This window comes from Phragmites australis, chromosome 19 (genome assembly GCF_958298935.1).
Source record: "Phragmites australis chromosome 19, lpPhrAust1.1, whole genome shotgun sequence".
Classification (NCBI taxonomy): Eukaryota; Viridiplantae; Streptophyta; class Magnoliopsida; order Poales; family Poaceae; genus Phragmites; species Phragmites australis.
The window spans coordinates 11,837,892-11,850,818 of NC_084939.1; the positions used below are offsets into that span (position 1 = coordinate 11,837,892).

The 12,927-nt window shown below is 41.0% G+C and overlaps 1 protein-coding gene across 1 annotated transcript; it reads left to right on the top strand.

The window, feature by feature from the left end:
* Positions 1 to 1,278: 1,278 nt before the first annotated feature.
* LOC133900577 (small ribosomal subunit protein uS7) lies at positions 1,279 to 4,530 on the top strand. The gene is made up of 4 exons (XM_062341764.1): positions 1,279 to 1,473; positions 2,676 to 2,947; positions 3,573 to 3,776; positions 4,188 to 4,530. Exons 1-4 carry the CDS (start codon positions 1,405 to 1,407, stop codon positions 4,240 to 4,242), a joined length of 600 nt encoding a protein of 199 aa, XP_062197748.1. The 5' UTR covers positions 1,279 to 1,404; the 3' UTR covers positions 4,243 to 4,530.
* Positions 4,531 to 12,927: the final 8,397 nt, after the last annotated feature.

The following is a 12,927-nucleotide window of genomic DNA, read 5'->3' on the forward strand; positions in this document are numbered from 1 at the left end:
TGCCTTGAGGCAACATAATTGGAAGAATTTAGTAGGAAAGGGAAAGGGATTTTGTTTGGTTCATGATGTTGATGTTTGATTTCCTATAGAATTCAGAAGAGAATCTACATACAAATTGGCCTATTATATTGGCAGACCTTCAATTCTTCATTATGTTTGTCATTATTGTCCTCTTATCTTGTCTTTTTTTCTTCTGTTTCACTAGATAATTAGCAAGTTTGCATTCAATCATGAAATCAAACCATGTCCCCTTAATTATCTGCATCACCTACGTAATGTTCCATTTTTACTCAAGAGCACATAAAAAAGGGCAGCGCCAGCATCTTGCAATCTCTAGCAGAACCAACCAGCTTTATATATAGTATAGTCAAGCAGCTGATCTATGTTTGTAAAATCATCATACCATTAGCAATTTGGATGCCATGGTGACTGACCTCGTCTTCCTGCTGCGATTCACAACAACAACAAATACTGCTGCACTGACACTCCTGAAGACCAAGCATCCAAGCTCCATAACAACCAAATGTGAGCTTGTGTGTTTGGTTGTTGTAGCTTGTGCTGGGAGGAAGAAGCATAGGCTCACTGAGCCGGCAACAAGCCCGAGCCGAGCCAATTTTTCAACTTGATTCCCTTAACTAAGCCATCAGCTCGGCTCATTCCTACCCTCGAGGTAAGTGGAGATGTAAAGAAATGGGACCGGATGAAAATGAGTGGTGGGAAAGAGAGCTCACGTGGAGATTAGAACAACTAGTGCTATGAGATATTTTCTAATAGTGGGTGGACAAACAAGCGTGGAGCGAGCATCCGAGTGTTTCGTCTATCGTTCAACTACTTTCGAGTCGTATCATTATCCCTCACCAAAAGGTGTGACATCCTTTGCCACTATAGAAAAATCTAGGGGCAATAGCTGCCAGATTTGGCTAACCAATTGTGACAATCTGAGATAAGTTGAAACAAAATATTAGTATCTTAAAACTTTATGACACGCCTAGATATACCTATAGGTGATATGTCTATTCTTAATTTTTTATCTTTGGGTGCTCACAAGTATGTCGGTAGATGAAAAAAAGTTGACTAGCATGAATACGAGGAGTACTACCGGTGCCCGCCGCCATCCTAACGGAAGCCAACCATGGCGAAGTTCGGTGCTGTAGCAGCCTGCAGGCAATTCGTGTACCTGTTTGCAAAATCATGGAGCATCGTGTACCTCATTAGCAAGCTCTCTCAACATTTCCCCGAATCTCAAAGCTCCCCCGAGCCCTTAGATAAACCCTGTGTGCCTGCCTAGGGTTTACTCCTCCCCGCCGCCGTCGCTCGCGCCTCCTATCTTCTTCTTTCGTGCTCTCCTCGCGCTCCGTCCGCTTCCCTTCATCCCTCTATCTCTCGATCTCGCCGGCGGTGGAAATGGCAGAGGTGGAGGCGCAGACGCAGCAAGTTAAGCTCTTCGGCTGCTGGGACTTCGAGGACGTCCAGGTCTCCCCTCTCCCCCCTTCGCTTCCCGTCGCTCCCCCACTCTCATCTCATCTGTAGCGCTTGCTTGCGTTGTTGAACGCGGTACTGAGATACTGTCGTTCTTGACGTTCGGCCTCGAACTGCGTTCATTTGCTAGATCTGGTGTGGTTGGGATGATGATTTGCTAAGGTTCTGTATGTTCTTTGTGGCTGTAGTTGACAAGATGACTTGATGCGTCAGATGGTATGTGGTGGGGTTCCATCGTGTGTACGTGTCTCAGAGGAGACGCGGATTTGAGGATTTCGGTGGTGGAATGTTGTGATTCGGCTCAGATTTATAGTTTTTTCGCTTGGGCCTACGTCGCTTGACGAGTGGTGTTACTATTAGATTTGATTTTTTTACCACCGTGTTTAGTTTTTCCTGCATTCTTGAAGTAAGTGTTCTTCTTGTAAGGATTCAGGAAGTTAAGGCTCGATGTTTTAGGCACCTAGTTAGATTTGTGTATTGTATGTGCAGATATTTCTGTTGTTATGTTGATATTCTCTAAGTTAGACTGAAAGGTATAAGCTGGGGATCGTGGACTTTGTGGTGGGTGGCGGGCGAGCACGCCCCAATGCAAAAGCTGGTACAATTTGCGCTAGTTAAACTAGTATATGATTCAGGAAGAAAATCAGGGTTTAATCGTGGGTGGTCACGGGACTGCATGTGTGGTCTAATCTTACCCGTGGGTGGTCACCGGACTGCATGTAGTCTAATCTTGGTTCAACTGTGTATTCCTGTATCCTAATCCTAAGTAACTCTCTATTGCACTTGTTGTCAATGAGCTTACACTTTATAGAATTCTGTGGCTAATTAGTATTGTGTACTTAATGTTAGTAAAGCTTTCGAAAACTTAGGAATTAGGAAATTAAAAAAAGGCTGGTGTATTGATAGCCCAATACATTTTGTTTGGTCACATTCAGAACTATTACTTTACTGCTAAAGTACTAGTTTCGATCAAGCTACATTCTTAGGGGACGGGAGAAGTAGCTAACATACCCGTTGGTACCGGTGTTACTGGACAAGCTCAGTGAATAATCTCAAGTTTATACCCAATTCTCCTTTTAGCAACTGTGCATGCCACCAGAACACCATCCTCTGAATAAAGTCTTTGTCTTTGCTATGTACTTAAGACTGTTGGTTTATGATCTCTTAAGCAGCTCTTTTCAAAATTTAACGTGCAGGTCAATGACATCTCTCTGGCTGATTACCTTGCTGTCAATCCTACAAAGCACGCCATATACCTTCCCCACACTGCTGGAAGGTATTCTGCTAAGAGGTTCCGCAAGGCTCAGTGCCCAATTGTTGAGAGGCTGACAAACTCTTTGATGATGCACGGACGCAACAATGGCAAGAAGATCATGGCTGTTCGCATTGTGAAGCATGCTATGGAGATTATTCACCTGCTGACTGATGCGAATCCTATCCAAATTATCGTTGATGCCATCATAAACAGGTAGTTACCAACATGACTGAAGTGCCCTCATTTATGTCAGCTATTCCTGATACCTGGTACAATTGACTCTTTGAACTTGGTTTTAGTTTATATTCATGTTTGACATTCTAAGCATTTAGTATGCATTACTCGCCATGTTGTTCTTCTGTGTAACTGTAAATTATGTTGTTGATTATTGTAATATCATCAGATCCAGTATGTAAATTTTCTTGCACTGGTAACCAGTTAGAAACTTGACATGATGGACTCTACATAGTTTGTTGCTACTGGATGATAAATGACCTTTTAGAAAAATAAAAACTACTGTATTAATGAGCATAGTGTAGTCTTTCAATGGTTATATGACATGTTCATGATACTGCACTAATTTGAAAAATCAGAATCATTGTCTATGACTACTTTGTGATCCTCCTGTCGTTTTCCTTACAGCAGATGTAGCTAACATATCATTTAACTTGCTATGAAATCCTACAAATGGTGCACTTCTCTTAATCACCTGCCCCAATTGATAAATTACAATGTACAATTGTACGTCCTGGTTGATACTTTGATTCGATAATATGCATAGCATTTGTATTTTGTGCTTCTATTATCTCTAATGGGCAACACTGTATGTCTCATTTAGTGGGCCAAGAGAAGATGCGACTCGTATTGGGTCTGCTGGTGTTGTTAGAAGGCAGGCAGTTGATATATCTCCTTTGAGGCGTGTGAACCAGGCAATCTACCTTCTTACCACTGGTGCTAGGGAAAGTGCTTTCAGGAATATCAAGACCATCGCAGAGTGTCTTGCGGATGAGCTTATCAACGCAGCTAAAGGCTCTTCTAATAGGTATGTTTATTCTCATATTAGTATTCTTACATATATGATCAAGAATAATTTAGAACACCTGACCACGAATTGGCAAAAAAAAAAAGGGTCTGTTCCCTATCAGGGGGCATGTTTGGCCTAGTTCTGCAAATATTGTCATTGCATGTATGCCTTTTTGCCAAGTAGGTATCAGTGAAACCTTTCAGAGGTATTGGATCACCAATTTTTTTCACCTTGAAGATAATGCGCCTTGGTCTGTGCTTGTTACCTGACAATGTTGCTTAGTGCCCTTATTGGGATCCTCATCTTTCCTGTTGTCATTGTTGCATATGACTGCCATTCTGTTTGAGTAGGCCCAGCTTGTTGCAAATGTTGTCGATGTCGCATCTTAATGATTTGCCTTCCTTTTTTCTTTTTGTTCCTTGCTTACAGCTACGCCATCAAGAAGAAGGATGAGATTGAGCGTGTTGCAAAGGCCAACCGTTAAACATCTCATGTAAAGTAGGAAAAGCGAAGTTTTGGGTGAAGAATGCTTTATATATATCTATGTACTTCTACCCAGTTTATTTGTGAAGTTGGCTTGGCGGTGAATCGTCAGACCTCTGTTCCCGAAGAAGTTTGAAGTACCTTTCCTTTTCTGGCTGTCTTAAAGAGGGTTAGCCGTTGTATGGATTGAAGTTTTGCCACAGTTTGTAATCGTTTAACATGCTGTCAGCTATGCAGCCCGATACTTTATGACAGTAAACAAGTGCTCCCAGTTCCAGTGGTTTTGGTATCTACTGTGCTGAATTTTGCCTTTGCCTTATCCATTCTCGCCGCAAGCAAGGCAAGCGCAGTTGCGCAGGTGCGCAAGCTACATACCCCGACTTGACTCGTTCCAGATAAGAGATGGGGATGGCTGGATTACGTGACGCAGGCTATAACAAACCCAGATAAAGAAACAGACGGCCTTTTTCAGAGTCCAGCTCGAATCTAGCGTCCGACGAGAATCCGGGTGGGTTTGGTCGCGGAATTGCAGCAAGGTGACAAACCGTCGGCTCGAAGGATCGAGGTGGGGGGCACGGGGCTAGTGAAGCTGGCTGCCGGCCTTGCGGCCTCTGGAACGGTCGTCTAGGTGGCGATTAGCGCCTGCGCATGAGGTGAAACAGTGACCGGCCGAAAGTGTTGAGAGTGAGAGAGTTTGAGGGTGAGTACTATCTATTGATTTGTTTCTGTTATATATATATATATATATGTTCAAAGGGTATGAACATGTTCATTCAATAGTAAATGGTTGCCCTTTGTTTTATTAACTGAAAAATAGTTAATGTGCTAATTGATCACATGTTAATTGTCTATTTGTAACACTCCTCCTTGATCAATTATCTTGTGTGTAAATTTTTTATTGAAAACTCCTCTAAAAACCCTGTGAAAAAAATATGAGGAGAAATAATATATTATATGTTGATATACCGTTAAAACTCCTTTAAACCTAATGGGAAAATATAAGGAGAAAATGATATGGTGTATATCAGTTATTGCCTCATTGTATGCTCAAATGAGAAAACTCATTGATGAGCTTAGAGAGCAATAATTATGATCTTTAGACTATATTTAAAATCTCCAAAAATTGTTTAGGAAAATGGGAGGAACAAAATAGATATTGCCTCATTAAAAATCTTATATGAGAAACCGTAAAGGAAAAACCTCATAAAGGAAAAGAGTGCAATAGAACAAGTTATCTATTCAGGGATCAATTTTCCCCTGAATCTTGCAAATCCCGTAGTCATCGCATACCAATTCCATTAACATATTTTTGGAATGTAGAAGTCGGTAAGGACTTGGTGAACAAATCAGCGAGGTTATCACATGATTTGACTTGCAAGATTTCTATTTCCCCATTATTTTGTAATTCATGAGGATAGAACATTTTAGGAGCAATATGTTTAGTTATATTGCTCTTTATGTACATGTTTGCATTTGAGCAATGCATGCAGAATTATCTTCATAGATAGTTATTGGTGATTGAATAGATCCAATACCATATGATTGTTATATGTGATTAATCATTCTGCGAAGCCATACGCATTCACGTGATGCTGCATATAATGCGATTATTTCAGAATGATTAGTGGATGTAGCCACTAGAGTTTGTTTTGAAGACTTCCATGAAATGGTTGTTCCACCATTTAAGAACATAAAGCCTGTTTGTGACTTGGTATTATGGGGATCTGATAAGTAACCAGCGTCAGTGTATCCAATCATATTCATATCTTGATTTCTTTTAAAGAAAAGATCAAGATCTACAGTGTCTTAGAGATATCGTAAGATATTCTTGACTCCTGTCTGTCCAATGACGTTTAGTAGGAGTAGTGCTATACTTAGCTAGTAAGTTCATTACAAATGCGATATCAAGTCTGGTGCAATTTGCAAGATATATAAACGCTCCAATGACACTGAGATAAGGAACTTCGGGTCCCAGTATCTCTTCTCCTTCCACCCTTGTCTAAATGGATCTTTTTTCATATCAAGAGATCGAACAACCATAGGAGTCTTTGAAGGATATGACTTTTCCATATTGAATTTCTCCAATATTTTCTGGGTATATGCGGCTTGGTGTAGTAAAATACTTGAAGGATAATGCTCGAGTTGTATTCCCAAGCAAAATTTGGTTTTACCTAAATCCTTCATTTCAAATTCCGTCTTTAGATGATTGCGTGCTTCATCTATATCTTCTGTATTTTCAATGATATTTAGATCATCAACATATACAGAGATAATACAAAATCCTGTTGAGGATTTTTTTATGAAGACACATAGGCAATCATCATTGTTGGAATACCCCTTTTGTAAAAGGAATTCTTTTAGTCGGTTGTACCACATTCTTCCTGACTGTTTTAAACCATATAATGATTTTTTAAGTTTTACACAGTACATGTTGCGGTTTGTGTTTGGATTCGGAATGTTAAGTCCTTCTGGGACTTTCATATATATATTCGAATCAAGTGACCCATAAAGGTATGCGGTCACTACATCCATCAAGTGCGTAGATAGATTATTTTAAACTGCCAATGAAATTAAATATCGGAACGTAATTCCATTCATTAGTGGAGAATAAATCTCATTGAAATCAATACCGGGCCTCTGCGTGAACCCTTGTGCTACAAGCCTCGCTTTATATCTCACCACCTCGTTGTTTTCATTCCGTTTGCAGACGAAAACCCACTTGTATCCCACAGAAAAAATGTTACAATGAGTAGGTGTCACTGATGTGAATACCTCTCTTTTGGAGAGCGAGTGTAATTCTTCCTGGATTGCATTCTTCCATTGTGTCCAGTCCGAGCGCTTGCGGCACTCTGCTATGGTCTTTGGATCTGGATCATTGAGAAGATCGTTTGCAATCTTTGAGAAGAGTATGTGTCGACAATTGTAGTCTTTCTGTCAAATGATTCTCCAGAATCAATATAGTTGATGAAAATTTTATCTACTCTTTCCGACTCATTGTGATTTCCCATTGTGATTGAGTCTGGGTGTTCCGATTTCCCAGCATCAGTATTTGTGTGCACCGTTGAGCTGGGATGTGGATGTTGAGCATCCACTGGATGTTTAGTATCCTTGGGTTTTTGGTGTCTTTCAACTTGATGTTGATTTGCATTTACTGATTTGGAGGAAGGATTCCTCTGTTTCCGCGGTAGCTTGCAAGAAGCTTTATCTTTTGTGTCTGTACTTCTCCCCCTCTTATTTTGATTTGGGAGTTGAGTGGTTCTATTTGGTACCTCCACTCTTTCCGGCATATTTCTAGCAGGAATATAGGATTTAGTGACACATTTATTGTCAGTAAATGCATCTGGCAGTGTATTTGCAATATTTTGCAAATTTATAATTCTCTAAACTTGGAGTTCAAATTCTTGAGTACGTGGATCTGTGGAGGAAATGTTTGTGGCATTCCAATTGATTTTCTGGCATTCTTTCTGGTACTTGAAATCTCCCCCTAATGCCGGAAAATGTTCCTCATCAAATATAAAATTAGCGTAACGGGCTGTAAGAAGGTCCCCTGTTAGGGGCTCTAGGTATTTTATGATCGACGGAGAGTTATACCCTATATAGATCCCCAATTTCCTATGTGGGCCCATTGATATACGTTGTGGTGGTGAGATCGGTACGTATACAGCGCAACCGAACTTTCGCAGATGGGAAATGCTTGGAGGATTTCCATGCACTAACTGCAGTGGGGAAGCAGTGTGATATGCAGTTGGTCGCAATTGAATTAAGTCAGCAGCGTGTAAAACTACGTGACCCCAACATGAAGTTGGAAGGTTGCAATTATGTAATAGTGGTCTTGCAATGAGCTTGATTCTCTTGATAAGAGATTCGACCAAACCATTTTGAGTATGGACGTAAGGTACTGAATGCTGAACTTGAATTCCTATGGCCATACAATAATCATTGAAGGCATGTGAGGTAAATTCAGCTGCATTGTCCATTCGAATGGATTGTATCCTATGTTCAGGATAATGTGTTCGTAATTTAATAATTTGAGCAATAATTTTGGAAAAAAGCATGGTTTCGTGTGGACAATAGACACACATGTGACCATCGTGTAGATGCGTCAATGAGAACCATGAAGTACCTGAATGGTCCAGTTAATGATTGGATAGGACCATATATATCACCTTGAATGCATTCAAGGAATTTGAGTGGTTCAGCTCTAATTTTAAGATAAGAGGGTCTTAAAATTAATTTCCCTGTGGCACATGCGGTGCACACAAAATCCGATGGGTGTGGGAATTTGGCAGTATTTATGCCATGACCAATTGAATTGCAGATAATTTTTCGCATCATTCCAACACCGGGATGACCTAGGCGATCATGCCATATTTGGAATGTGTCAACATTCTGAAAAATTACCTTATACGCAACATATGGTACGGGCTTGATGTATGTATAGTACAATCCTGAGGATAAAGAGGGAATTTTCTCTAGTATTTGTTTTGCATATCCGTTATTTTTGGTAATGAGGAGATATTCCTCTTTGTTGTCATCATGGGTTTCGATAAGGAAACCATTTTGACGGATATCTTTATAACTCAGTAGGGTACGTGTTGAATCGGGATACAAGAGTGCATCGTCGATTGTAATTTGAGTACCCATATGGAGAGTGATTATGGCCCGACTAGAGCCAACAACTATAGCATCGCGTCTTGCGATCGTCAAAACATTTCCTTGACTCTTTTTCAGAGTTTGGAAATATTTAGTTTCCCTTAGTATAGAGTTAGTGGTACAACTATCCACTGAGCACATCTCCTCTTCAATTGGATTGTCTCCTATAATCATCTATATATATAAAATAGAGAATATGAAATTCTTCATAGATATATATAAGAATACATACAACTTTATTGAGTATCAATGTGTTGATACAATAGTATAAGATGACAACACCTATTACAACACTACGTAGGACATAGATATTAATAATATCTAATTAATTAAGAGCCTAATCGAAGTCTCCAAATAAGTCATTGGAAGCAAATTCCACTAGCATATTGTCCATACTCTCAAGATCCTCTTGCTCTTGAAGAGTGATGTCGTTGTTCAGTTCTGGATGAACATTTTGGGAACAACTTGTTGTCCTGGTGGTGTCATGTTGAAGATTGAAATGAGCTTCAAATCTTTTGCCTTGAGTTGGTCGGCTTTGTCCAACAGACTTTAGGTAAAGATCAACCAAGTGTTTTGGGGTGTGGCATTTCTTAGTTGTATGGCTATAGCAACCACATTTACGATAAATATCAAATTTGTCTTTGTTGTTGAAAATGCTCTTCCCCTTGTTATTTCTATGGAATTTCTGCTTCTTTATGTGGTTGTGCCTGCCTTTGAAGTTCTTTGGACGGCGTTTGCTGCTGTCGAACCTCTGTGTATTCTGAATATTTGAATTTACTTCAGGTAAAGGTGCAGTGCCAGTAGGGCGTTGGTGATGATTCTTTAAAAGAAGTTCATCATGCTTTTCAGCCTGAAGTAAAGTATGAATTAATTCAGAATAGTGCTGATAGTTTCTAGCACGGTATTGTTGTTGTAATACCCTATGGGCAGGAAGCATTGTAGACAAAGTTTTTTCTATTTTCTCCGCATCAGTGGGAGCTTTGTCACAAAAAAGCAATCTTGAGCAGATTTTGTGAACAGCATGATTGTATTCTCCAATTGACTTAAAGTCCTGGAGGCGAATGTTGGTCCATTCGCGTTGTGCATCAGGTAGTATTACTGCCTTTTGCTGTTCATATCGCTCTTTGAGTGAACTCTATAGATCATGTGGATTTTCATCCATCAAGTATTCAGATTTTAAATCTGGATGTAAATGGTGCCTTATGTAGTATAAAGCTTCATACTTGATTTGATCTTGAAGTGGCGGATCTCCTTCTTGAGGAGGATTTATTGCCGTCATAAGTCTGCGTGATGATAGACTTATCTTCATGTCCATTGCCCATGTTAGATAGTTTTTGCCATCTAATTCGAGTCTTTCGAACTCAATATTGGACATTTTGTCCTACAAGTTGACCAATGATTGAATGAATTTACATTTTGGGTAAATTAAAGAATCATGGTAATGTTGTAATAGTGTAAAATTGTAAAGTTAAGTTAATACTTGAGTTAGATAGTGTAGACCTCAAATTATATTGGTAACACTTTGAAGGTAGTCATCAAGATGATGAAAACCTTTGAGTAGTGGGGGCATAATTTGTAATTATTCAGTAGATGCCATAAATTCCACTAATTTGTGTTATTCAAATCTTGTGTTAACACTATGTAGGTAATCACCAAAATTAGTGTAGATCTTCTTTAATTCATATACACATTGGATACGCACGTTGATGATAGTCACTATATGTAAATATAGTGTAGATCCCTCAGTAATATATAGATACTACCTTGTGTATGGCCAATATGAGGTATGAATTAAGGTAATCACCTTAAAAGGTGTATAGTGTTATATCAAGTGAAGAGGTAATCACATATTTTGCAATAATATGAATTTTGTATGAAAATAATTGCTATTGCAAAAACTAAGTTGTAAACACACACACACACACACACACACACACACATATATATATATATATGTAATTTGAATGCATTATGGTAAAATGCATGTAACATATAAGATTTCCAGAGAAAACAAGGACTGGAACATATATATTTACAATATAAACAGAACGAAATACAATTATAATAAAAGACAGGGGCTATAACGTGATTTTACATAACTGTAAAATTAAATACTGAAATTGGCTATGAAATGCTGAAAACCTAAGGGGTTTTTTTTTGTGAAAAAGCCATTTTTCAATATTTTTGACTGATGGGCTGAGAAAACTTGGGCTGTGGCCCTTTTGGCCTTTCAGCCCAGCTCGTAGGCGTCCCCCCCACCCCTTGATGCGGTATATATAGTGGCCGGTTAGGGTTTTCCAAACCCTAACCGGCCTTGGGAGCCGCCGCCGCCGCCATGTGTCTTGGGAGCCGGGCCTGCTATCACGTGGGGGGCCGCCAGCCGAGGAAAAGGTGGCGAGCGCCGGCAGCGGTCGACAACGGCGGCGGAGCAGCGGTGGGGCGCGCAGGCCGAGTAGCTGGACAGAGTGGGCGGCCGTGCCGCCAGGCAGAGCGGGCGGCCGAGCTGCCGGGGTTTGGGCCGCTGGCTGGGGAAGAGGTGGCGGGCGCCGGCAACGGTGGCGAAGTTGCGGTGGGGCGCGCCGGCCGAGTAGCCGAACGGAGTGGGCGGTCGAGCCACCGGAGTTCGGTCTGTCGGCCGTGTCGCCTCGCCGGGAGTCGGGCGAGCCGTCGAGAGTCGGCCGTCGACCGTGGTGCTGGTCGAACCGAGCCGCCGAGATGGTCGGCCGAGAGCGCTGGGGTCGGGCCGTTGGCCCAGGAAGCTTGTCGGCTGAGCCGCCGGTCAACCGAGCCGCTGAGGTCGGGTCGTCGGCCGTGGGGTCAGTCGACCGAGCCACCGTAAGTCGGCTATCGGTCGAGGTGCTGGTCGGCTGTGCTGCCGGAGTTGGGCAGTCGATCGAGTAGTCGGCTCGGTGTGGTGTAGCTGTGTAGAGGAGCTAGAAGGCTGGCTCGTCGGCCGTCCATCATGCAGAGGGGGGGATTATCGGCCGAGGGGTGCTCCACCCCTTTCCCCCTTGCACGCACACGCGCCTGGGCGCGTTTAGAATCACTACTACAAAAACTATTTTTCAGACACTTAGGATAATTTTTTACAGGCGGTTTATTTAAAAAACTGCCTGAATAATTGACGAGGGCCTCCTGCAGTTACGGACCGCATGTGGAAATATATTTTTACAGGCGGTTTCTTATGTGAACCACCTGTAAAAATGGTCATTTCCACAGGCGGTTCCTTATGTGAACCGCCTCTGGAAATGACCATCCATTAAAAAAATCATAACTTTTGTACATGAAATCGGATGAGGAAAAAATCTATATGAAAATTGTGGCTCTCGATGAGATCTACAACTTTGTAGTTGAAAGTTTTTTTTATTTGAAGTCATTTAGATATCTAAATAATCGTTTGAAGTTTCAAATAATTATTTGGGCATCTAAATGACTTCAAATGAAAAACTTTCAACTACAAAGTTGTAGATCTCATCAAGGGCTACAATTTTCATATAAACTTTAACCTCATCCGACCTCGCATGAAAAAGTTATGAATTTTTGAAGATAAGCTGTCACACATTTTTACAGGCGGTTCCTTATGTGAACTGCCTGTAAAAATGACCACATTTTTACAGGCGGTCTGTTTAAGGAACCGCCTGTGAAAATGTGTGACAGCTTATCTTCAAAAATTCATAATGTTTTCATACAAAGTCGGATGAGGATAAAGTTTATATGAAAATTGTAGCCCTCGACGAGATCTACAACTTTGTAGTTGAAAAGTTTTTCATTTGAGGTCATTTAGATGCCCAAATAATCATTTAAAGTTTCGGATTGCAGATATCAAAAGAATTACATATGCTCAATGTTTAGTTATCGTTCTCTGGTGTGATGGTGGGGAGGGATCGCGTGACCCGACAGGTTTCGAGTTCAAGTGCCAAAAACCGCGTAGCGCACGTATTTCGCGCGAAAAAACGCGTGACTAGTGACTTGCGACGTCGCGACTGCGTGGGGTTCCTGGTCGGTCAATTTTTTTTTTTTTGCTTTTTTTCGG

What these genes read in the sequence shown, in the direction of transcription:
- LOC133900577 (XM_062341764.1), top strand. Translation starts at nt 1,405, where the DNA reads ATGGCAGAGGTGGAGGCGCAGACGCAGCAAGTTAAGCTCTTCGGCTGC. An exon ending in GTTGATGCCATCATAAACAG is followed by an intron (nt 2,948 to 3,572) that starts GTAGTTACCAAC and finishes TGTCTCATTTAG; the next exon opens with TGGGCCAAGAGAAGATGCGA. An exon ending in GCTAAAGGCTCTTCTAATAG is followed by an intron (nt 3,777 to 4,187) that starts GTATGTTTATTC and finishes CCTTGCTTACAG; the next exon opens with CTACGCCATCAAGAAGAAGG.